At 35.2% G+C, this 27,206-nt stretch overlaps 1 protein-coding gene, 1 long non-coding RNA gene and 1 pseudogene across 2 annotated transcripts; 1 reads left to right on the plus strand and 2 right to left on the minus strand.

Moving 5' to 3' along the window:
* Window positions 1–7,141: 7,141 nt before the first annotated feature.
* Window positions 7,142–9,291, minus strand: LOC107858179 (annotated as a pseudogene).
* Window positions 9,292–12,619: 3,328 nt separating this feature from the next.
* Window positions 12,620–13,834, minus strand: LOC124896009. Its single transcript, XR_007052357.1, has 2 exons — window positions 13,699–13,834; window positions 12,620–13,580 (listed from the first exon to the last, which is right to left on the minus strand). It is a non-coding gene; the product is annotated as an uncharacterized LOC124896009 (long non-coding RNA).
* Window positions 13,835–13,866: 32 nt separating this feature from the next.
* On the plus strand, window positions 13,867–19,464 carry LOC107859410. Its single transcript, XM_016704414.2, has 2 exons — window positions 13,867–15,062; window positions 18,669–19,464. The coding sequence occupies exons 1-2, from the start codon at window positions 14,484–14,486 to the stop codon at window positions 18,714–18,716; spliced, it is 627 nt and encodes a 208-aa protein (XP_016559900.2). The 5' UTR covers window positions 13,867–14,483; the 3' UTR covers window positions 18,717–19,464.
* The last annotated feature ends 7,742 nt before the right edge of the window (window positions 19,465–27,206 follow it).

The following is a 27,206-nucleotide window of genomic DNA, read 5'->3' on the forward strand; positions in this document are numbered from 1 at the left end:
CTAAAAAAAAATTAATTATGTGTATAATTTTTATAAAATAATAAGTATTAAAAAAATATTACTTTTAATAAAAATAATAAATAATTAAGAATGGAGGAAGTACTACGTTCGTCTCATATTACTTGTTATTATACCGCTCTTAAAAGAAATTGACAAGATTACAAATTAACTAATAAGATCATTAAATTTATATTAAATATTATTATATTTATTAAAGTTAATTATTTTTATTAAATTATTAAGAATAAAGTTTAAAAAAATGTCTAATTATTTTTAAATTCTTTAAATATATTAATTATTTAAGATAAATTATTTTTGACAAACACGACAAATAATACGAGACAGAACTATCAACATGGGTTGTGGTGCAGTGGATGGAGCTGCTCCACCTTTAACCAGAGGTCGAGAGTTCGACCCTGGGTATGAAGCAGGGGCGGACCCACTATGGTTCAAGTGGGTTCATATGAACCCACTTCGTCGATAAATTATACCGTATATATGTGTATATAATCAGTCCTTATAAGTATAACAATATATATTTAAATTTGAACCCACTTTAAACAAGTTAAGGCGCTGGTCAGTGGAAGCGGGTTCAAATTCGGAAGTCCACGTCTCGAGTTCGAACCTAGCTTGCAGTAATTCTTTTTATAAAACTTTTTAAGCAGTCTTTTTTATAATACTTTTGAGCAGCAATCTACAGGCTACAACAGCCACGTTTTTGGACTAAAAAAAGGTTTATTTTTCAATTTTTTTTAAAAAACATGCTAATTTTCCTAAAAACATCCTTAATTTTTCATTTGTTGCGCATTTATTTTTTATATATTGAATCCACTTTGTGAAAAGTCTGGGTCTGCCACCGATATGGAGAAAACTTTGTTGGGAGCACTACCACCTTAATATGCCATGCAACGCACGATCCAAATTAATCGAAACTTCAATACGGACACCAAACATCGGATGGAAAACAAAAAAAAATAACGAGACAGAACTAGCATACAAAGATGTTGGGTAAATTTGTCCGTATCATAATGTCTGAAACAGACGGAGCGACTAGAAAAGCATCTTTTGCGAACACTATCGACAAATAAATATAATTATTCGTGGAAACTTTCCTATTGTACATTTTCCCTACATTTTGTAGGTTAACTTTAATATATGTAGGATAGGTTAAAGGAATTAAAGGAAACGGTCCATCTTAATATGTTTTACAATAAATAATTTCTTTTTTATACTTGAAAATATTATAATTTTCTTCTAAACTTTTCATTTAATGAATAAGTAATTTATAGCTAAATAAACATCAATATTTCTTTTTTTAACACATATTTCTAAAAGTTTTTCTTTTTTTCTTTTTAATATTACATAAAGTTGAATTCATATATAATCAAAGGCCGAGCCAGTACTCTTTAGGGTTCGATCGAAAAATGTACTATTTATACATGATTGAAATTATTTTTTACGTGGTTATAGTAGATGTTGAACCCCTTACTTGAAATTCTGACTCCGCTTCTGTATATAATACTCCCTACTCTCATTTTATGTGTGTCATTTTCTTTCTGATCCGTCCTAAAAAAAAATCATCTTTTCTTATTATATACTAATTATTTAATGGTATCATCCTCATTTTATCCTAAGTGAATACCACTTTATAGGAAAAGAAAACCTATGCTCCCAATTATCATCATAATTGTTTTTTATTTATTTTTTTCAAAAAGAAAACCTATGCTTGTATCTAATGTTCTAGAAGAATTATCTTTTTCTAGAATATTCCTTTGTTTTTTTGGTTTTTGATGAAAATGATTATCAGAATCAACCATTGAAGCACCTTTTGGAGAGACTCACTTTTGAAATTAGACAGATGAACAAACCAAGCTGTTAAAAAACTTTTCAACAAAACCTTACTTGTTAAGAAATAAGAAATAAGTGGATGTCTTTCACTCTTTTACAAATTTGTACAAAGTTAAATTGTAGTATTCAACAATATCTAAAAGTGGATTGTATTTGTACAATGTTGGGTAGGTAGAATTATCTATATAAGGTATGTAAATACTTTCATTTTGTGGACACAAAAGCATACAGAACAATACATAATAAAGAAGATTTGCAATCTATTTTTTTGTTTCTTCTATTATTTTATAACACGTTATCAGCACGAGACTCTGCCAAACAAGGTGAGATTATAAATCTAAAGGATTTCAAGATTAGTAATTCCTTATATTATTTGTTTCGGTGAACATCCACCAAAAGGTGGGATATGGAATTTCACCGTAAAGTTTAACTCTAACAATTTAATTAAGTTTGAAGGATTAGGTATAACCAAAAATTGGTTAAGTACGTGAGGTAGGTATCAAAAGTCATAATTTCTTATATATGTTTGTCTTTGAAGATGCTTATTTATTTACAAATTTCATATATTTTGTTTGTTTAAAGGAAAGAGTATTTAAAGGTCCATTATGAATTTTGTTGTATAATTTGACATATATGTCATTGATTATAAGAAGGTGGATTCAAATTTCATCTCATTAAAAGGGTAAAACATTGGGTTAGAATTTCGATGAGTCATGATAAAATATTGAGTTTAAATCCCATCAATTTATGCCTAAAACGCCTTTATATGAATAAGACGTTGAGATTGGATCTCAATACACTATATTGACGATATTATGATCGCTAAGGCTGTAAGGCAAAATGATGTCTATTACATAAAAAGTCATGAAACATGTACCATTAAATATGCTCCATTCTCTGAACTGAATGTGGTAGCGGTGCATAATATATCTGAAAGAATACAAATAAAAGAACACAAGTGATTGAATTTATGAATATGAATATAGGCATACCAAGGATAAAATCTTTTGTTACATTATATGCACGCCCATGAAGGAACATTTTGAAAGAAATTCTAAGCTATCATAATTTGATAGGCTTAAGACATCATTATATTTCATTCCCGGGGAATGAGAATTTTGATTGTTAAAGTTACAGATCCATTCCCTGGGGTGAATGTGATAGGAGAACACCTCCATAAGAGGTAGAATAATTGAGAAGAAATATTATGAAATATACTTCAAAATAGCAAACTTGAAAAATTAGTCATGTTCTAGGAAATCTGAAATTTACTAAGTAGAACTCATATTACATGGCAAATTTGGAATTTACTAGTACAAATTTGTTCATAAGTTGGCACGAACGATTTTGTCATCTCAAAGATGTGAATATTGAATATTACACAAAATATATATTAAAGAATTAGAAGGTTATATTTTTCGAAGAACAATATGAGTTTACACAAAATATATATTAAAGAATTAGAAGGTTATATTCTTCGCAGAACATTATGAGTTCTCAAATGATCCTTCAAAAGATGAAGGTAATTTTGCCACTAATGAGCATGATAATAAAGGTCATTGAACACATGATTATCATGCAACCTAATTTGATATAAATTTTATAAATTCACCATCAAAATAAAGGAATATAAAGTGATGGCACACTTGACCTTTCAATGTGATGTTGAGGTCTGTCATGTAAATATAATAAATTTCATAGCGCAAGAATGAGATTCTAATGAAAATTTATGAAGCATGTGAATATGATTATAATTCATTTCTTGAAGAGAATGAAAATTTTATTGTGACATAAACAATCATTGATCGTGTACTTGTAGTATGGCATAAATATTTTTGATATAATTGCCAAAGGGTAAAAGCAAGAAACAAGTCTTGTCTATATAATGTTTTATGATTATGGTTGTACTTATATGATTTTCTCCTTGAATGAGATGTTCACCATATGAATGGTGTGTGAAATGTGTGTAGTACACGAAATTAATTGAGAGCTCCAAAACAGTTTTAGTATTACTATCTGAAGGAATGCAATTGTTCATAATATTGGGTTTGTAGTAAGTCTCGAAAGAAACTTATTAAGTTTCAAAGACATTATCAAAATAAATTATATTGAGACTATAAATAAATGAAAGATGTTACATCTTCATATTACTACAATCGGTGTGGGTTATAAATATTTACGTAAAGGTTATCCGCGTTTTCCCTCTTATTTGTAATACACAAATATGAGCATGATGACATAATCACATGCAACAGTAAATTAAAAATTTACTAAAAAAACATATATATCTGTTGGCATAATGGTTGACCATTCCGATTTCAAATGTGATGCAAAAATAATTGAGAATTAATGTGGTTATATATTGAAGAAATAAAAGATTCTTCGAATTCTCTTGTCCTGCTTGTTCTCACAATGAATTGATTATTATACCAGCTAAGGTTAGAATTATATTTCCTAAAATTTTTGAAACATATAAAAAAGTGAATATGGGCCCGTTCGCCCGTCATGTGGATCGATTGCTATTATATAGTTTAATAGATGCATCTATGATATGGTCACATGTGCTTTTCTATTAACTTGCAATTTGATTTTTGTAAAGTTGTTTGCTCGAATTATTAAATTAAGAGCACAGTTTCAAACTACAAATTATGTTAATAATGCTGGTTGGTTTAGTAGAAATTGTATGCCTCTAATTCTAGCTAAATTATTAATTATGAGAACAGATCTCTCAAAAGAACTCTGATATGAGATATGACATTCAAAATATAGCAGCATGCATATCCATCAAGCCAACAAGGCTCCCCTATTACTATTGGTTCAAGGTCAAGAACCAGATAAATTTTATCTAAAATTTTGGTCTGTGGCATATGATGCTATTGCTTCATCACAATGCACAAATATGAATCCCAAGATAAAGTTGGGAATAAATGTTAGATTTCCTAACATTAGGGGTAGAGTTGAATAACAGTTGAAAATTATGCATGAAATGAATTATCTAGATCCCCATAAAAAATGTATATGTGAACTTGAAGTTCAAGAGATATTCATTTGCAAAATGTTGCAAACTAATTGTCAGATATGTTTGCTAATCCTATATGATAATTCAACTATAAAATGCTTCAATAAAAAGTCTATAAAAGGACAAAGTCTATGACACGCCTGAAACGTGATAGACCAATCGGTTTCAAAGGTAAAACTCCTTGAAGAAGGAAAGGAGCAAATGATCAAGATGGTCATGCTAATGAGGCAAGCGCTTTAGCACCGACATAAGACTTCATAAAACTTTGGCAAAGGTTCAGGTACCTGAATAAGTAATGAAAATGAAGAGATCTTCATTAAGTTATGTCTTATTGGAACCAATATAAAACAATCGTCGATGATATCTTTGATATAATATAGCGCTCAACATTATAAATAGTATCGAAGATCTTGGATACAAATCTGTCAAAGAGTATGGACAAATTAATTATTGGCCAAATAAAAGTATGTAATTTAAGTAGTTTATTTGACTTGAAAAGTGAATATTTGAACTCATAATCCAAAGACCAGAGGTATAATGCCAGTAGGGTACAAATAATTTATTACGTGAAAGTAAAATTCATAAGATATAAAGTATGACTTGTGCCTTGGGGCATAAAGATTTCACAAAGTTCCTGGCGTTATTGTGGGAGAATTATTCTCCTGTGTTGGATGAAATGAATTATGTTTCAGTCTGACAATATTGAAAAGCTTGAATATATATAATAAATTATTGTCATGTCTAGCTAGATGACAAAAGTTATATGAAAATTCTTGAAGGATTTAAAATGTTATAAAGCTATTCTATTAGATACCCCATGATTATAAAGATCGCTTAATTTAAAAACAGATCAATTTTGATCTCATAAAAATGATGAGTAAGTACTATGTTTTAGTGAAGTTGGTGCACTTATGAACTGCAGAGCATCATTTGTCAGAATAAAGTGTGCCTTAAACAATGAGAGTATAATACGCGCGTTGCACTCTTTTTTCCTTAGCTGAGATTTTATACCACGGGATTTTCCTGGCAAGGTTTTTAATGAGACAATTAACAATGCGTACTACTGGATATATACCTGGAGTGTTTGACAAATGAAACATTTGTACATTGATGAACATACATTGAAAAGACATAAAAGGATGCATCTTGATAAGCATAACACTTATTTGATTTGCAGTCCAGACACTTGAAGATGTCACAGATGAAATGCTGAATATTGTCACTTGACAAAGTTTACATGAAAACTTGTTAAGGATTCAAAATGTTTGAAGCATATAAAAGTTTATGAGAAACTTATCTATAATCCTTATATTGCATAAATCTATAACTTGAAAATTATTGAAACTCTTGAAGAGTTTTCAAAAACAATGAATTATTTGCTGACATGAGAAATATGTCAAAATGAATTGGTCATGAAGTACCATATCTTAGTGCAATTGATGTACTAATGTATCCTACAAATACTACAAAATCTGATATAACCCTTTTCGGTTAATTTGTTAGCAAGATATAATTTTGTTCCTACTAGGAGACATCGAAATAAGATCAAACACATGATCTTATTTTATTCTAAAGATTGCAATCCTGATCTTTTTGATTATATTGATGCTGGGTATTTATTTAACCCGCATAAATTTCTGTCTCAATCATGCAATATGTTGACATGTGGTGATACTGTCATATCTTGGAGATATACAAAACAGTCTATCTATCACTTCATTAAATCATATGCTAAGATAATAGTTATTCATAAAGCAAGCCGAGAATATGTATGGTTGAGATCCATGATACATCTTATTCGAGAAAAATGTGGTCTGAAATGCAACAAAGTACCCACTATTTTATATGAAGATAATGCAACATGCATAGCATAATTAAAGAGTGGATTCATAAAGAGAGATAGAACGAAATACATTTCGCCAAAACATTTCTACACATATGAACTCCAAAAGAATGGTGATATCGACGTGCGACAGGTCCATTCAAGTGACAATTTAGCAGATTTATTCACCAAAGAATTACCGACCTCAACATTTGAGAAGATGATATACGAGATTGGGATGCGACATCTTCAAGATGTTGAGTGATATTTTAATCAGGGGGAGTAAATACACACTGCACTCTTTTTTACTTAGTCAAGGTTTTATCCCATTGGGTTTTCTTTGATAAGGTTTTTAATGAGGCAGTTGAAAAATAAAATGTATATTACAAGATATGAATTATTAGAGTTTCTTTTTATTTTGTGTTAGACATTCAAGGGGGAGTGTTAAGAAATAAGAAATAAGTGGATGTCTTCCACCCTTTTTCAAATTAGTACAAAGTTGAATTGTAGTATTCAACAATATACAAAAGTGGATTGTATTTGTACAATGTTAACCAATTCTAATTGGTTGAAGGGTAGGTAGAATTGTCTATGTAAGGCATGTAAATACTTTCATTTTATGGACACAAAAATATACAGAACAATACATAATAAAGAAGATTTGCAATCTATTTCTTCGTTTCTTCCGTTATGATTTTCAAGGTTGGCTATTTTTAGTGAGGAAGTCGAACACGAGTCCATTGACCTCGTCAGGTGATTGTTCTCGAACAAAATGAGTTCCTTCTGGCAAGTTAACCATCTCCAGATTAGGGACTAAACTTTTGAGTCCTCCAATTATGTAGTCTTGGACTCGTGGAAATTTTAGGAAATAGTCCTCCTCACCCACAATAAACAGTGCTGGAACATGAACTCTTGGATCTGTAATGTGGTCTTGTTCAAGCAGTGACCTATTGCATAATGAAACTCGTCAACAACCAGAGAAAAAGATGATATCAAGAATGCGTCCAGAAGCTAGTCAACCATCGAATTAATTCCTATAACTTGAATTTGCTGTCAATTCATGAATGTTAAAAACACAGCACTAGCCTTTTACTTTCTTAAGCCTGTCTCTCCTAACCAGGGCCATAAATGACATCAAAGTAAAATCCTTGTTGTCAGCGGGGGATAGAAAAAGCAGCTTGTGATACCTATAGGGAACCTGCAAAGCAGTTTGAAATCCAGATTTCTCAAACAATGCGTAGCCAGGTCTTCCTCGGAGAACCAAGGGGGAGAGGAGTTGAAGGCTGCACAATTTCCATGATTCCCTGATTTTCATTGGCTATTGGTATTTCAGTTCTGGAGAACAGAATGTATATATTCCTCACTACTGTTTTAGTATCAAGGCGACCAAAATCAGCTTCAGCTCTCCCTGGCTTCTGTAAATAAAATCTCTTAGAGATCGAGGAGAGATAGGATTGATATCATGGAGAATGTAAATCAGAAAGCAAAAACATACCCTTCATCGTGAAATATAGAAGCCTTCGGGGAGTCCTTCAGTGTAATTGGTAGGTTTTGCTGGCACGAATGGCACTCCCATGGTAATAATTCCAGATACTCTCTCCCCATGGAGAAGAACTAAAAGGGAAAGGATAGCAGATCCAAAGTCTTTCCCAATGAGAAAAGCCTACATTGTTGGATGGATATACAACAACAACAAACCCAGTGTATTCCCACAACGTAGGGTATGGGGAGGGTAAGATGTACGCAGTCTATACCGCTACCTCTGAAGAAGTAGAGAGACTGTTTCTGCTAGACCCCCAGCTCAAAATAAGGATAATAAACAGGGGATGAATGACATAACCGAAATAAAGAATAAGAAATAATAGAATAAAATCACAGGAATATGAAATACGGGAAATAAGAGCAACACGGAATAAGAAAAATAGGAACTAAGCAATAGAGAATAGGATACCCACCTAGTAGTGACATACACTCACATCCCAAAGACACCTATGTACACTGACATATGATTACTAAATCTGGCTACACAAGAATTCTCCTAACTGCTAGCTACAACCCACATACTAATACTATCCTTCTACTCTAATCCTCGACCTCCACGCCTTCTTATCTAGGGTCATGTCCTCAGTAAGCTGAAGCTACTCCATGTCATGTCTAATCACCTTCCTCCAGTATTTCTTCAGCCTAACTCTTCTCCTCCTGAAGCCATCCAACGCTTGTCTCTCACACCTCTGAATTGGGGCATCCGCGCCCCTCCTTATCACATACCTAAACTATCTCAGTCTTTCTTCCCGCATCTTGTCCTCTACCGAAGCCACTCCCACCTTATCCTGGATAATCTCATTCCTAACTTTGTCCCCTTTAGTAAGCCCTCACATCCAACGCAACATTCTCATTTCCGCCACCTTTAATTTTTGGATGTGAACGTGCTTAACTAGCCAACACTCCGCTCCATACAACCTGGCCGGACGAACTGCCACTCAATAGAATTTGCCTTTAAGCTTAAGGGGCACCTTCTTATCACACAACACTCCCGAGGCGAGCCTCCACTTCATCCAACCTGCTCCAATACGGTTAGAAACATACTCATCAATCTCACCATCCCCCTGGATCATAGACCCAAGGTACGTAAAATATCCCTCTTACACACATCCTGGGAGTCCAACCTCACCATCACTTTGTCCTCCTACTTCGAATCACTAAACTTACATTCCAAATACTCCGTCTTCGACCTACTCAACCTAAACCTCTTAGACTCAAGGGTTTGCCGCCAGACCTCTAATTTGTCATTCACACCACCCTCCCCTTCCCCCTCATTTCATCAATCAACACTACATTATCCGCAAATAACATATACCAAGGCACCTCGCCTTGGATACTCCGCATCAACACGTCCATCACCAACGCAAAAAGGAACGGACTAAGAGTCGATCCCTTATGCAACCCTGTCTCGACCGAAAAATACTCTGAGTCTCCTCCTGCCGTCCTCACTCGGGTCTTTCCTCCATCGTACATGTCCTTAATAGCTCTGAAGTACACCACCGGGACCCCTCTCACCTCCAAGCATCTCCAAAGGACCTCTCTGGGACTTTATTATATGCCTTTTCTAGATCGATGAACACCATGTGTAAATCCCTCTTTCTTTCTCTATACTGCTCCACCAATCTCCTTACCAGGTGGATTGCCTCTGTCGTCGAGCGACCAAGCATAAATCCAAACTGATTCTCCGAAACGGACATGACCCTCCTCAATCTCCGCTTAACCACTCTCTCCTAAATCTTCATAGTGTGACTCAACAGCTTAATACCCCTATATACAAAGAGATGAGAAATCCACATGCCAAGAAAAATAGAGAGAGTGAGAGGACTAAGGAAACAAGGAACAAAAAACACGAATATATATGTTCTTATTTCACCTAAGATTCTGAGAACATGAAAAAATTTAGCATTTTGGTTGAATTATAATTTAATGTAATAATGATCATAGATTTGTATAAACTTCGGATACAAGTTAACAATACACACCATAAGAATGACTTAAATATTGTACATACTTGAGATGTCGCAACAACTTCCAAGAGTAATAATGCAAACAGACTCGCTAAAATCCTAGTTCATTACAACTAAATCACTAAGCTAAAGAAGGTTGATTCCTATTTATACTTACTCAAGTAGTCTAAACATATTCCCCCTCCTCCACATACATCCGCTTGCAAAAGTCGATTTAGGTTCCCCTATCTAAATAAGGATAGCACATCATTCATTGTATCATAAAACCATTTTTACCAACACATTAGCATCTTCAAGAACTCCTTTAATCCAAAGATTCCTAACTTTTCTATTCTTTTAAGTTCTAACACCTCCAATAGCACCAATCCTAAGTGTAACTAAGGGGAAAATGAATATCCCTCGGTGCAAGTTCTCCTTGTTATTTCACATTTTCATTCCTTAATATTTCAGACTCCATCTCCAAAAGAATGACACTTATAACTATTTGAAGAGTCAATCAATTATCCCTTTTGACTTTCCATTGTGTTTAACATGGTTTCTTCGCGACTGTATTTTTGTTTCATTCTAATTTTGGTTATGCTCTACTTGAACCGAGGGTCCTTCAAAAAAGCCTCTTTACCTGCAAAAGGAAGGGATTAGGTTGTGTGTACATTACCCTCCCCAAATCTCACTTGTGGGAATAAAGTGAGATTTCTTGTTGTTGTTTTCAAGCTTTCTTTAAACTATTTTAAATTGCAAAAACTTCTTGATTTATACGACTCCCGTCCTAATTTATATAGAGGGGAATGGGTAACGAGAGTAACAACAAAAATCCTTCAAATATTCTAAACTACATGATGGTGGTGTCGATTGACGGTGGTGGTAGTTGTTGTGATGTGACGCTGCTTGATGTTAGTAGTTTAATGTTTTGATTGTGTTGGCTGAAACATGAATGCATGATGATTGACGATGTGTTGATGCTACTTGGAGATGTTATTTGTTGTGATGGTGGAGATGATTGTTAGTAAAGATAAATTATATTAATGGTACTGATTGAAGTGGTAGTAGAGGTGGCGTTACGAGTGACAATAGTGGTGACAACAAAAGAATATGTAGAGGTTGTGATGTATTAGTGGTAGTTAGTGGTGGTTCTAGTTGTGATAGATGAGTTGGTTGGTAGTAGAGATTTGCCAATAGTTGTTGTTGATTGTGGTGCTGTAGATGACAATGGTGACGGTGAATAGAATTAGAATAAAAGAGGTAGTAGGTGTAGTAGTGGTTGATAATTGTTGTTGGTAGCGGTATTTGTTATCGATGGTGATTCTGATCGTGGAGGTGGTTGGTGGTGGTGGGTGGTGTTGACAATGGTGACGGTGGCAGAGGTGGTTAGTGGTGGTTACTGTTGATTATGAATAGAGGGGTGAATATTATCCAGATTATTCCTTCACACCTATTAAAACTTGGTTTTAGATCTAAATGATTAAGACTTATTCAGAACTATTAAAAGTTAAAATCTTATTAAAAAATAAATACATTTAATAGTTTGAAATCCGAACCATTCAGATTCAGACTGATTGAGTGGAAGCAAATAAGCCCTTAATCTTTCTTTGTCAAAAATGTCCAACGTGTTTGTTTCCTTTACAGTATTTGTATTACTAATTTTTTAATGTGATAATCAAACTTATCAATGAAAAATATAATTTGAAAAAATGAACTGGTTGTGTGCTTGAAACCGCTTTCTATTATTACTCCCGTTTGCTTTTACTTCTCACGATTTTTTTTTTATTATATTTCTATTTTTATTGATTATTTTTAATAAAAGATAATTTTTTTCTTCTATTTTACTTTTAGTATTAAAGTTTTTTCTTTAAATTAATTTCAACACATAATATAAATATTATTTAATGCGATACAATGATAAAATAGTCATGTTATTAACTTTTTTTTTAATACTTCCTCCATCCCATTTTACCTGTCTCAAATTTTCTAATCTGGTGTCCCATTTTACTTGTCATTTTTTACTTATCAAGACAAGACAATTTTTTCCATATTTTACCCTTTGCATTAATTACTTTTTCTTTAAATTAAAATATAAACATCATTTAATAGGGTACTATGGTAAACTAGCCATGTTATTTATTATTTTTCTTAATAACTGTGTCATCCCAATTTGGGACGAGTAAAATGGGACGGAGGGAGTAATGTGTTAAATTAAATTGTAATAAGTAAAAGCGAACGGAAAAAGTATTTGCCTTCGCTAGCCGCTTTGCTCTAGTACACTAATCTAAATTTATTACTACTCCCTCCGTTTCGAATTAGTTGGTCCTCTTTCTAAAAAAATTTGTTTCAATTTACTTGTCCAACTTATCAAATCAAGATTATTTTACACAAATTCTTCCCTTGATAGGTATTAAATATAGCTACACTTTTCAATTTTTTTGAAAATAACACACTTATATTATCAATACAAACTTTATGAAACTTTCCTTTCTGTGGCATCCGTTACTTCTCTCTCCTAAAAAATGCTCCCAACACTCAACACAGAAGTACCCCCCGGATTCCACCGGAACCACCAAAACCTCCGGACAACACCACCTTGATAGACGAAGACTCTAACCCTCTTACCTATCCGGGGAACAATCTTTCAAAGACGTCCTATTGAATAAGCATCCAAATCTAAACACCATTTATGAAGAGCAAAATAACGCGATGCTCTGCAACACCGATTTGAATCCTGAAGCGGTCCACCTTACTTTGGAAGGCAGACAACGGATCTACCAACCATGGCTATCGTCGATCATCCTTAAACTGTATGGAAAATCGTTAGCCCAATTGATTGATCTTTGGAAGCCAACAGAGCCCTTCTCATTAATTGACCTGGGTAAAGTCTACTTTGTTACAAAGCTCACCCAACATGAAAATATGCAGAAGGTGCTCCATGAAGGCCCTTGGTTCGTTACAAGAAGCTTTCTCTCCGTCGAAAAATGGGAACCCAATTTTGTCCCGGAAGAAGCTCAATTGACCCACACGGCTATCTGGGTGAGACTACCCCAACTTTCCACTGAATTTTATGATTAAATAATCCTAGAAAAGATCGGGAAAAAATTGGGGGTACTGCTAAGGATTGACTCATGTACATCAGCAACTCTAAGAGGCCGTTATGCAAGGATTTGCATTCAGGTACCTCTAGAGGTGCCGGTCAAAACACAATCGTAATAGTTTATCACACATAAAAAAGTAGTGTATGAAGGGGAAGACATTTTGTGCACTAGTTACGGGAGAATTGGTCATACCATCCACAAATGCAGTTACTCCACCTCCAGTAGCCAACCGACTGAAAGCTCCACCAACTCTCAGAAACCTTCACCGGTGCCCACGGATGACTGACAGGTAGTGACCTTCCCTAAAAGGAAAATCAATGGGTGGAATAGTTCAGCCAATAAACAAGTACAGGTAAACTCAGTATCAAACATCAAAGGTACGTCCCTTTCTACTAAACTTTACAGCAACAGCAATGGTACCTCTGCAAGTGGGAGTAAAAAAATTGAACAAGGTGAACAGTACTCGAACTTATCTGCTACTCATAAAGAGGGTTCTCTTACAAAGCATAATTTAATAAACTCGGGCCCACCCACCACTAATGCTTTTGAAAAATTCCCAAAAGATTTCCATAATAAATGCAGAGAAATTAAAGGCTACAAGTTGCCCCCCCCCCCCTAAGTCAACTTTGATGACAACAGACATCCTAATGTCCCCACTATTTTCTCTTCCCCTTGTAATTACCCTTTGGAAAATTCGGATAGTTTAAACAAAAAAAATAATTCGGACAAGGTCCCCCTTAAATCAGAAATTAATTTGTGTGAGACCCACAAGCCAACCTCTACCACATTTTCTTTTGAGAATCCAATGGAAATCTATGGCTCTGTAACTCCCTCCGCTAGCAACTCTAACTCTGACAAAAGCCATCATTTCTTTTTTTTCGATTGAGGTGACCAAAGTCGTCGCATCAATTAACTCCACCGATAATACTTCTTTTAACCCATTGTTGGAGAGACAATGTACTACTCAGTCCCTTTCTTTCTCTAGCAATGGGGAATCTGGTGTCTGCTACCCCACCATCGAAGGAACCCCTGATCTACGTTTCAGCTCCACACCCTCCAAAAAGAGCTCCAACATCTTGGGCAGAGCTCACCTTGTGAGCGAGAATAATAACTCACTGCATAAAGATAGGAGACCAAACCTGGAACTTAGTCCCATGGAACTCCCAGCTCCATAGGGAGGAAGCCAAGGTTTGGGAGAACCATCAATGCTCAAAATTCTTCTAGAAAATAGCCAAAAACTAGAGCATATACTCGCAACCTTTGTTGAACCAACTTTAGATCACTTCCTCCTGGAAAAACCACTAGTCAAAGAATTTAGCGAGCTCTCCAACACGACTACTATAGCTCACTGTCTGAAAGAGATGAGACTATACTCTCTGATTCTAAAAAAATATGGGGGACAACACTCCACCATCATCCACAGTGAGCCCCTACAAAGGACAAGCACAGACACGTCAGGTGGGAAAAGGGAAGAGTCTGTTAAGCAACCACCATCGAATTCAAACTTAATGAATCTCATCATTTGGAACACGCGGGGAGCTAATAGTGAGATCTTCCGCAGGCAATGCGATGCCCTAATCAAAACTCATAAGCTTACAATGCTTGTTCTTTTAGAGACTAAGATGGACGAGCATAAAGCTCTCACTCAAGTCCTCAATTTTGATGCATGCATCCAGTTTAGTGCCTCGGGGATGAAGGGTAGAATTATGGTGATGTGGAAGGAAGACTCCCTTAAGCTGGACAACATTTCCATTTCCATCCAAGGAATTCATGTCATGGTTAAGGTAACTTTCGACCCAAAACCCTGGATTTTTTTAGCTATTTATGCTAGTCCTAACCTCAATGATAGGTTTTTCTTATGGGAAGAGCTTACCCAACTTGGCCAAACCACTACTGGTGACTGGCTAATTGGTGGACACTTCAATGAAGTCCTCTGCAGTAGTGAAAAATTTAGAGGGAATAGCCCCTCACCAAAGAGAATGCATGACTTTAGGCAACGTCTTAATAATTTTAACATGATAGATCTAGGTTACAACGGTTTCAAGTACACTTAGACCAATAAGAGGCATCGTAATAGACAATGTCTCATTTCGAAAAAACTTGACAGGTGTGTTGCAAATGACTCTGGATTAAACATTTTTCAGAGTCAACAGTGACACATCTACCTAGAACTAAGTCGAACCACTGCCCCATCCTTCTCTCCCTCACAAATAATAGGGTTTGCCAATCTGATAAGCCCTTCAAACTTGAACCCCTGTGGTGCAGTCATCCCACTTTTCAGACTCTGGTCTAAAAATGTTTCACCATTCCCAACAGTCTTCCCCAAGCCATAGATTTCTTTCAAAAAGAAGCTATTATCTGGAACAATGAGGTTTTTGGTAACATCTTTAAAAAAATAAAAAAAAGTTCTTGCTAGGTTAGATGGGATTCCAAAGTCTCAACACTACTACCATAGCATCTTCCTCCAACAATTAGAAAATGAGCTCCTCTGTGATTATGAAAACCTCCTTCAGAATGAGAAAGATTTTTAGAAAATCAAATCCAAAATTAATTGGATGTCTTAGGGGGATGCTAATACTTCCTTATTCTATACATCTACTCTCAACAGAAGAAGACAAAATAGGATTTCCTCTATCACTGATGAGATTGGTATCTCTCTGCATAAGGAAGATGATATCACCAGTCACATCCTGCTCTATTACTCCAATCTCTACACCTCTAAACACTCTTACTCACCCCTCAACAACCTCGAATTCTTCCCTAGTCACTCACCTCATTTCTTATACCAACTAGCCAAGATGGATGAGAGTTTAAGAGACTCAGAGATTTTATTAGCGCTGATATCCTCCACCCTATGTTCTACCAGAAATATTGGAACCTTGTTGGGGAGAAAATTAGGGAATTCTGTAGAAAGGTCTTTAACTCTTCCATAATGCCTGCAGATACCAACACAACACTCCTCTGTCTCATACCTAAGTGTTAAAATGCTTCCACCATAAAAACTTCAGACCCATTGGTCTGTGCAACACCAGCTACAAGCTTATCACCAAGATTCTTGTCAATAGAATTAAGGCCATCCTACCCCATATCATTAGCCCTAGCCAAGCAAGCTTCTTAACTTTTAGAAGAGCTAGTGACCATGCCATTATTGTTCAGGAATACATCTCCCACTTTAGGAAAATAAAAGGTATAAAACCAAATATGATAAAATTGACCTCGAAAAGACTTTTGATAGGATAGAATGGTCATATATCAGGAGCACTCTAGATTTTTTCAATTTCCCCCATAAAATGACCCAACTCATTATGTCTTGTGTGTCTTTCAGTTCTATCTCTATCCTTGTCAATGGTAAAAAGACCTCCTTCTTCAATCCTTCCAAAAGGATCAGACAAGAAGATCCCATGTCTCTCTACCTATTTATCTTGTGTATGGAAAGACTTTCCAGAAACATAGGTGATGCTGTCAAATCTAAGGCCTTTACTCCCATAAGCATAACTACTGTTGGCCCTAAAATTTCCCATCTATTCTTTACAGATGACGTAACTCTCTTCTCTTGAGCCAGCCATCAAGATTGTCTTTTCATCAATAGCATTTTCACCTTCTTTTGTCATCTTTCCAAGCAAAAAATCAATCATTCAAAATCCAAGGTCATTTTCTCTAGCAATTACTCTGCCCAAACCTTCTCTGAATGCTCCTCTGCACTGAAATAGGTGCCAATCCCTATTTTGGATAATACTTAGGTTATCCCATCTTCCATAAGAAACCTGTCAATAGTGATTTCCAGTTCATAATTGATAACATGAAAAATAAGTTGAACGACTGGAAAACAAAGCATCTCACTATGGCTGGTAGAACTGTCTTGGCTAAAGCTACTCTGAGTAGATTCCCACCCACCTAATGTAATTCATCAAGCTCCCCAACACGGTCACTGAGCATATTGATAAGATTCAATGAGACTTTATTTGGGGTAGCACATCTGAAAAGAGAAAGCTCCACCTACTCAGCTGGGATACCATCACCAAAAATAAAGCCCAAGGTGACCTAGGTCTACACATGGCAAAACTCAAGAATAGGGCCCTTCATGCCAGATTGGCTTGGAGAATCTTCTAGAACCCCAATAGCCTCTGGGCTCAAGTACTCCTATCCAAGTACCACAATAACTCAAGGAATAGGAGGGGAAAAGGTCTCATCTACAGAACCTGGAGAAACATCAAAAAAGGATGGCAGAATTATTTCATGGGCTGGGCTTGGTCTGTCCAAAAAAGTGACAAAGTGAAATTCCTTCTGGACAATTGGATTCCTCACTTCGGAGCCCTAAGAAACTATATCCAAGGACCTCTCACCAAAGAGGATAAAGCTATAACCATTATGGACATCTTTGACAACATGTCCTAGGACCTCTCCAAGATCTCTATTGTGCTCCCCCACAATGTAATCCAAACCTTATATAGATTTCCTCTCAACCTTAACAACTCTAGAGAGTACACTCCTAAATAGGCCCTCACAAGCTCTGGCCTCTTCTCCACTAGCTCTGCGTATGGATGTCTTCAGCTAACTCATTCCAGGGATACCACTAGTCTTGATACCTACTTCAGTCACATCTGGAAAGCCAATTGTTCTTACAAAATCAAGACTTTTATATGGATCTTAGCTCATGGTAGATTACCTACCAATAACCACCTACATAAGATTGGAATCAACATTCAAAACACTTGCTGCTACTATGATGCCGACCAAGAAACTATCTCTCACATCTTTTTCCAATGTCACAATGCCAACCTATTCTGGAACCAACTAAGCCTCTCCAGCATCTCCCTAGTTGAGAACATCCTCCAGAATTTGAACGATTCTAACTAGATTAAATTCTAGATCTCATCCTCAAAGAACAAGTACAACTACCTCATTACCGGGAAAGATCTAACACCCTACTGCCTATGAAATCTCTGGCTGACTAGAAACAACAACCTTTTCAACCACCAAAAAGATAATGCCAATGCGGACCTTACTGTTCATTTAGCTATGGAGTACCAGTTCTTTGGGAGGAGACGATCTTCTCACTATGACCCTAAGGTATCCATCCAAGTTAAATGGAATCCTTCACCCATAGGATTGCTGAAACTAAACATTGATGGTTCAAATAACACTAATCTAGGACCTGGTGGACTTGGAGGGGTCTTTAGGGATCATGTAGGCACCTGGAATTTAGGGTTCTATGAACACACCCCTCATACCAACCCTATCATGACGGAGCTTCTTGCACTTCGAAGGGGCCTCCTTTTAGCTAAGGATCATGGTCTTAGAAAAATACATATAGAAACTGATTGTAAAGCTTTGGTTGATATGATTTCATGTACACACCCTTTGTATGACAATCTTCTAAATGAGTGCAGATCCTTAATGATGTAGCTGAATGCAACAATGTCGGTGTCTATCTTTAGGGAGAAAAACTGTGTAGCTGACATACTTCCTAAAGCCGGAGCAAGGGTGGATCTTTTTGGAAGCTTACATGTAATTCTAGTTCCACCAGTGTTTGTTCTAGATGTGCTTAAGGTAGATACTAGGGGAACTCTCTATGCTAGACATGTTAGACAATCTACTATTCTCTTACAAAGCCGGGATGTGGTTGAAACCTCTATTTTGTTCGACCAAGAAAGGGTCGATGCTACTATGTCAAACTTTATGATTTAATCTATGTTAATCCATCCTTTAAACAAAAAAAAAAACTTTATGAAACTTCACTTTTTTTATTCTTTTCAAGGTGTACTACTAGTATTCCTAAAAAATGACCATGCACGACACCACTTTTCAGTAGTACTCCAACCCCACTTTTCAGTCGTACTCCATTACTATTTCTATAAGTATACTACTTATTCCTTCAGTACTTTTCACTTGCTCCATATAGTATTTCAAAAAATATGAATATTAATATGCAAAACACATCTATCGTTAATGAATCATTTACAAAAAATTGAAGATTCGATGAAGATTGTAGTTGATGATTCAACAAAAAAGATTGAGAATTTTGATTTGAAGAACGTCAAAGATTGTGGGTTCGACTTAAAAAAATTTTTAGTAGAAAGAGAGGAAGGATTTGAAGACGGAGAATTTAGAAAAAATGTATGCAAAATGGTTGAAAATATTGCTTCCTAGATTTTGTTGATCTTGGAGTATAATCTATTTATTTTAGCAAGTTCTCTAAGTAAACTTATTCAAAGTTATAATCTTATAGACATGTTTTTGTTATTTTAAAATATTATGATGTTTTTAGATTACAACTGTTTGTTGATATAAACGTAAAAATAGAATATAAGATTAACACAACTCGAATACTAATTGTGAGTTGTTAATAAGAGAAAGATTTCATTTTAAGGAGTAATATAATATTCAAATGCTTCAAGATAGGTAATTTCAAAAGGAAAAAAAAAAAGGAAACATGAAACTAGATTCATCCTAAATAATTGGGAACATCATCTATTAGTTCAGGATCACATTTCAGTTGAATAGGAAGTTGACCTTCTTTCTCTAACATTGCCTTTTTTATATACGAAATATTGTACTTATTAGAACCTTTCGCTCGCATAAACGAATATTAAATCCATCTTGTTGTGCGACTTGTTGAAATTCTTCATCTTGATGGCGGATGTGTGGCTTGACATTATCTTGCTGAATAAATATCGGATAACAAGATTCTTCTCTCAGCCATATTTTCTTAATATCAGGAATGACTTTTTCAACTAAAAATGATCTCATAACATCGCTGTTTATTGAAGATATTGATTTTGTCTTTAATGTGCGTGCAACTCTATTAACGATATCTCTTTTTGTTGTTTGTTGTGTGATAAATGGATAGATATCAATTTTTCCAGAAAATAATTCATTTCCTCTAAAATTAAACCTTGATCGGACTGTAGCGCTAAAAACATGACTTTTTCAATATAATTTTTGCTCTTACAAGTACGCACCGAATTTTCTTCTTTTGATAGTAAATAATAGCGCTCACATTTTCTTGTCATGTAAAATCACTTTTCATCAATATGAACAGTGTTATACATATCCAAAAAAAATGGATCATGTGGTATGCTCCCAGGATCTACCATTGATAAGCAAAATTGCAATCAGGTCCTTTTATTTACTTCTGACAAAAGTGGTTTAATAGCACTTAAATGCCTTCGTATTTTTTTCTCCTTCAAACGCCTAAACAAAGTAGTTGCACTCACGTCTAATGAACAAGCTAGAGATCGAAGAGATGTACGCTTACTCAAAGGAATCGCCTTAAAGCCATTAGCATCAATCTGAATTTTCTTACGATCACAACTTTTTTTCTTTTTCTGTGATACATCATTTTGTGTACCGAAACTGGATTGCTTCCAAATACGTCGAATTGTTCACTTTGAAACTAAAAAACATGTTGCCACTATTTTTTGTGCTCCTCTTTTTAATTTTTTATCAACACTTTCTTTTAGTAGTGCTTCATATATTGCCTTACGATCATCATTGCTCAACTCTCTTTTGAGCCTTGATAGTTGTGGTAATTCATTATCTCTATTGCCATCATGTATATATATATATATATATAATCACTTGTTTAATTATTTTTTTTCAAAAAAAAAATAACTTTACAAATGTTTGTTTATAATAATATGCATTTATAAGAGAAAGTTAAGTCTAACAATGTAGGATTCTAAGAGCATGCATATAAAATTTATTTTGCAAAGTAGTATTTCTAAATGATTTATTTTCTCAAGATGTGAACAACGTAATGCATGAGAAAAAAAAAAGAACTCAACAATTTAGAAGCAAAAAGTTATATGCACACCAACACTGATAATACTCAATTCTCATGTATTGATTGTGGCCCTTCCTCAAATGGTGTATCTTCCTCAATTGGCTCATTGTTTAAATCTAACAAAAAATTACTCACCGAAGATGTCTCATCTATTGGAGTGGTTGAATCAAGATTAAGATCGGGTACATGGTATGTGACAAAACAATCATCTTCAAATTCGGCGGGTATATTTAGATCTATTAGCTTCCATGAAACGTTTATGTGTTGTAGTCATTTTTTTAAACACTTACTTATTTTAACAATATTAGATTGAATAATCTTTTATAATATTTTTTTTTGTGGGAAAGTTAAGTTCTTAGTAATTTTTTTGCTCAAACTTTGCCTCCAAAATTTTTTAAAAATTTGTAGTAAAATTTAAAATTTTTAATAAAATACATTTGCCAAAAAAAAAATGCTTAGAATACAAATTTCATGTAGTACATTGATAAACGTTTTAATGAATAACTAAGCAAGTGATTTACTAGAGTGTATGAATATGGAATAACGTTTGAATAAATATGGAAGATGTCTCATCAATTTGAATAACGTTTTTTTTTAGATGTAGAGTAAATATGGAATAGAGTGTATAAGTTTTCACTTCTCCAAAAAAATTTTAATGATTTATAGATTTTCAATTCATGCATACATATGCTACAATTTTTCATGCTTCATTAATTATTGAGTCTTACAATGTTAGAAGGGTAAAAGGGTAAAATATACTCTAATCATTGAATTTCTTAATGGTTATGCCATGGCTGAAAGAGCCATCTAATTTGAAACGGAGGGAGTATTATACTTATACATAAATATCATGAAGCACGCAGTAAGGTATTTCGGGTAAGTTTACAAGAAGTTAAATTCATTTATAAGCATTTTTGGTATGCGTTAAGTTAGGATATTAAAGTTTTTGTATTTTCATTTTTAGGAATGAAATAAAGCTTTGTAGAGAAAGTATATTGTAGAATATGGATAGTATTTTTGAAAACAAATAATTGTTATTGAAAAATGTAGCGATGCATAATATATCAAATCAAAGACTATATAAAAAATAATTTCAGCATAATTAATCCCAGCATCACTAATTTTAGGATTACTAATATACTACATTCAGTACTAGTTTTATGCACTCTACAAAACGATCTCTAAAAGAACAACTATGAATAGTAGACGAATGATAAAATAAGACAAAACGTCAGCTCATCAAACTTATTCACAACCTAATTGGCCCAATTTATTGGAAATTACCTAAAATTGGCCAAAATAAGCCAGTTTATACATTTTCGGTAATTAAAAACATTAATTATCCAAACACATCGCATAAGATCTTTCATTTTTTCTTAACTTCTTTCTATTAGCTCTGTTTTCTCCCTAAGCTTCGACGCAAATTTGATTGATCTTTCAACTCTGCAAATCTTTTAAATCTGACCTTCAATCTCGATAAGTTTCTTTCGGCATTGTTGATTTTTGGTATTTTTATCGTGCATTTTGATTTTTCAAATTTGTTCCCTAATCACTGATTTTTGTCGGTATTTTTTTTTTATTTTCCTATGAGTTATAACGACTGTCAATGGCGTGATTTTAGTTTTTTTTGTGGTGCATTTTCATTCTTTATTTTTGTTCCTATTTCGTTGATTTTTAGGATTATTTTTATGCATTTTGTTCTTTCGATGAAAATAATTATAAATTAAATTATTTCTTTGTATGTGCTTGCTTTCTAGTATTTTTTTCTTTTAAAATGGGATGATTTTAGTGTATCTTTAGTGTTTTATTTTTAGTTTTGCTACCCCATTACAAGCGACACATCTTTATGTACAAAATCAAGTTTAAACAATGTATTTATTTTTTTATTTTTTTTCAACGCATATATTAGTATATAGACAATGTATTTTTAGATAGTGTAAGTATATAAACATTGTGTATGCATAATCAGTGTTTGAGAAGTATATCTTTAATTTTCCTATTGTATCTTAATGTATAGTTGAGTACAATTTTTTTATTATGTGTTTCGTATTCCTTATTTTCAGCATCTTGATATGATCTTTTACTATTTGAAGAAGAGAAAGCATGATCCTAGTTTGATGTGGAGTTCACCACAAAAAGCTTTTCTTTCCACGGATGTGGTGACGGACCTGTATAAAAAATTGTTGAACACAATAAAGATGAAAGTATGCTTGAGCATAATCTTATATTAGCTGAGTACATGCGCAAACTATTAGTTGCAAACTATGAGACGATAAATCAGACGACAAAGAAAACAATACTAAAAGAAACATAAAATTATTATATGTTTTGGCCAATCGCCCTACATATTATAAAACCTAATATCAAAAACATTAAACCTATTGGGAGAAATCTCCCCCTAAGCAAAGACTCTTTAATGACTACATTGTGGATGCTATTGTGTTATGGTATAAGAAGGGGTCTTATAGAGTTCCAAAATCTTTCCTCAAACAAAGAGGTTAGCCAAATATTGAAAAGTTTTATATTTTTTCTTATATAAAAAAGTAAAAGTAATTATGGTATTACATTTATTTTTCTTTTAAGAAAAGTAAAACTTAAATTTGGTAAGAAAATCAGGGCAAAAACCCTAACACATTCTTGATTGTCTCGTGAATCTCAATTCTACTTAGAAGACAGACGATTACGTGTTAATGTTCACATTCAAAGACAGACGAATTCATGTTTATGATTTCAAGCGTGCAACAGTCGATGAAATATTTGTTCGACAAATTTTGAAATCATATGCTGAATTGATACCAATTTACCTCGAGAGGACAGATGAAATCAATTGCAGAATTAATGACGAATCAACTCTAAATTAAAGAAGAAACAATGGCAAAATGAAATCCTTATGGATCCAAAAAGAGAACACATCAAACATGAATAAAAAGAGAGGTACAAATTTGCTTCATCACGCTATTTTTATTTTTTTAATATCACATGACTCGTGCATCAGCCCTAACTACTAATTGTTCATTACCATAAATCCCTCTAGATCCGTCGGATCCACCGTAAAATGTTCACTTCACCATGGAAGAATCAGAAGGAAAACATGAAAAATTATCCTTCAAGGAGATACTAACAGATAAGGCTAAGGATCTCAACAAATCCTACAATTCCAACGGAAAATCTCCATTAAGGACTAGCCCAAACGAAGGTAAGCCAATTCTTCTATCAAAGCTCGAAAAAGAAAGAATCTACTACCCATGGCGCTATTCAGTAATAGTAAAGCTAATGGGTAGGAAGATCTCTTACCAACTACTCAAATAAAAAAGAATGGAACTTTGGAAACCGTCAGAGTCTCTCGTGCTAATTGATTTAGGGCACGGATTCTTCATGGCCAAGTTCAGCAAGGAGGAGAACAAGCTTAAAGCACAACATGGCGGGCCATGGTTCGTAGTTGGTGGTTTCTTCTCCGTAGTTACATGGGAGCCAAACTTTGCACCCTCGATTCAGACAATGTCTGCAATTTGGGTCAGATTACCACAACTCTCAACGGAGTTCTACGACCACCTGATCCTAGAGAAAATTGGGAACTACCTAGGCTCCTTACTCAAGATCGATTCATGCACTTCAGTAACCCTCCGTGGAAGATATGCACGCCTCTGTATACAAATCCCCCTGGGCCACTCAGTTAAGAAGACAGTCATAATCGGGGACTATACCCAGATGGTGGAATACGAAGGGAATGAAGTCCTATGTGTGAGGTATGGTAGGGTAGGCCATACCCTAAAAAACTGCAGCTTCACTCCTACAACTCAAGATTCGCCTGTCGCAAGCTCATCAGCCGCAGTTTCTCACACTCCGGCCAAATCAGAAGACATATGAACTCTGGTTAGATTCCCCAAAAGGAGAGTATAGAACAACGGTACACCCGAACAGGCTTCACATAGGGAGCCTCGAGAAGGTAAGTCTTCTCGACATATTACCCCATCCCACAATACCCCTAAGAGAACGGCCCCGCCAACTCATGCATCGAAGAGGTCTGAAGATCCCCAGTTTGAGAGCCTTGCATCAAAATTAGATACCTCCGGGGATTTCACTAAGGACCATGGTCACAAGGGGACACGAAGATCCATGTCTCGTGCCCTGGAGACCATTTTACCCCAGGAAAAAATGCTTAAATTGACAAAAAAAAAATTCAATGTTAGGGGAAAAAAGTATTCCTACAGTCAGGAATGTTCAGATAAACACTATAAACGATAAGACCCCTAAGGTCATGTCTATTAACGTCTTTGCCACCCCTGGAGGATCAACCAATTTAATGGAAGACCTTAACTCCTCTGAAAGGGGAGCAAATGAAACCCCAACTTCCTACGACATGACCATCAAGGTCACATCTATTAACTCTAAGTCTACCAACCATCATCACCCTTCTAAAAATGGTAAAGATTTCCCCAACAACCACCAGTCGCAAAACCAGCAAATTACCAATGAAAAAACTCAGAATCAGACGAAACAAAATGCCTCAACCCCCAAGAATCCCATCTTCTTGGTGACTGCACCCCCTCCTCAGGGCCACTCACCAATATCCTAGTTGGAAATGCTACTCCAAGACTTCCTCCTGACACTCAATGCTTGTATTGGGAATCAACCAGTCATCCTGACTCTGCAAGACCCTCACTACCTGGCCAATGTAGTAAAGGAAGTAATAGATCACTCAGTCAATCTGTTGGGCAATCAGCTATGGATGAAACCCTCCTTCATGCCCAAGCATCTATGAACACTGTACACTTACACACATAAGATCAGAACTCACTTCTATCTCAAATATTTTAGAATCTCCTCTTCTTTCCAACTCAACCCTCTAATGCATCACTAATTGTCCCTTGCTTCATTCCATGGAACCCCATGGGCCCCCTGATGAGCCAGCACCTTCCCCAAATTCCAGAAACATGGGCAGCAAACCAAAAAGAGGAAGAAAGCTCCAACCTCAACAACTCGAGGCAATGCAATCAGGATCTAGAACAGATCTTGGAAAATCTTGGAGATCTAAGCCCAAAGAATTTTCTTCTAGAGGATTACTTTCAAAAAGAGTTCAAAAAGTCATCAAGAGAAGTTATTATTGTGCTTTGTGCAAAAACACATATGATCTTCTCTCTGACCTTGAAGACAATGATAGAACAGAACCTACCAGGGATAACACTGAGGCCTTTTAGGATCCCCAACCCTACTTAAGCCAAGGGGAAAGGGAAGATTGTCATCTCCATACCCCCAATTCCAATGAATATAATGATAAACTTCATCATCTGGAATGTTAGGGGATCCCACAGCACTACCTTCAGGAGGCAGTGTACCTCTTTAGTTAAGCTCCACAATTCTGCAATGATTGTGCTGCTAGAAACTAAAATGGTTGAACACAAAGGGATCACCACTGACCTTGGCTTTGATGATTAGATCTAATCTCCTGCTATTGGCAGAGATGGTGGGATGGCCATCATGTGGAAGGAAAATCTCCTGAAACTTGAAGACATTTCCATCACCCAACAGTTTATTCACACCAGAGTTAAGGTATATCAATTTTTCCACTCTTGGTTATTTACTGCAGTTTATGCTAGTACTGACTTTCCCACTAGGACTTCCTTATAGGAAAGCATTATAAACCTAGCCCAGAACCACAATAATGCTCGGTTTATTTGGGGGGACTTCAATAAAGTTCTTCAAGCCAGTGAGAAATATGGGGGTAATAACATAAACCCCTACAGAACTAACCTTTTTTGGAATTGTCTTAATCTTAGTGGGCTAGTAGACCTAGGCTTTAAAGGGAGTAAATACACTTGGGCCAATAAAATATAAAAAAAACGAGTGCTCTCATTCTTGAAAGGTTGGACAGATGTCTGGCTAATAACCTTTGGATTAATAAATACCCTGACAGTTTTATCACTCACCTTCCTAGGACCCACTTAGATCACTGTCCGATGCTTGTTAATATTTCCAATCACAACCATAGCCATTCTAGTAGACCTTTCAGAATGGAGCCCATGTGGGTCAGACACCCTACCTTTGAAAATGTGGTCCACCAGTCCTTCTAGGCCCCCTCCTTCATTATGCAAGCTATCATGAATCTCCAACAAAACTCCACCATCTGGAATAAGGATCCTTT

This window comes from Capsicum annuum, chromosome 2 (assembly GCF_002878395.1).
Source record: "Capsicum annuum cultivar UCD-10X-F1 chromosome 2, UCD10Xv1.1, whole genome shotgun sequence".
NCBI classification, from domain to species: Eukaryota; Viridiplantae; Streptophyta; class Magnoliopsida; order Solanales; family Solanaceae; genus Capsicum; species Capsicum annuum.

What these genes read in the sequence shown, in the direction of transcription:
- LOC107859410 (XM_016704414.2), top strand. Translation starts at nt 14,484, where the DNA reads ATGCTCAAAATTCTTCTAGAAAATAGCCAAAAACTAGAGCATATACTC. An exon ending in GAATTCATGTCATGGTTAAG is followed by an intron (nt 15,063 to 18,668) that starts GTAACTTTCGAC and finishes AAATGAGTGCAG; the next exon opens with ATCCTTAATGATGTAGCTGA.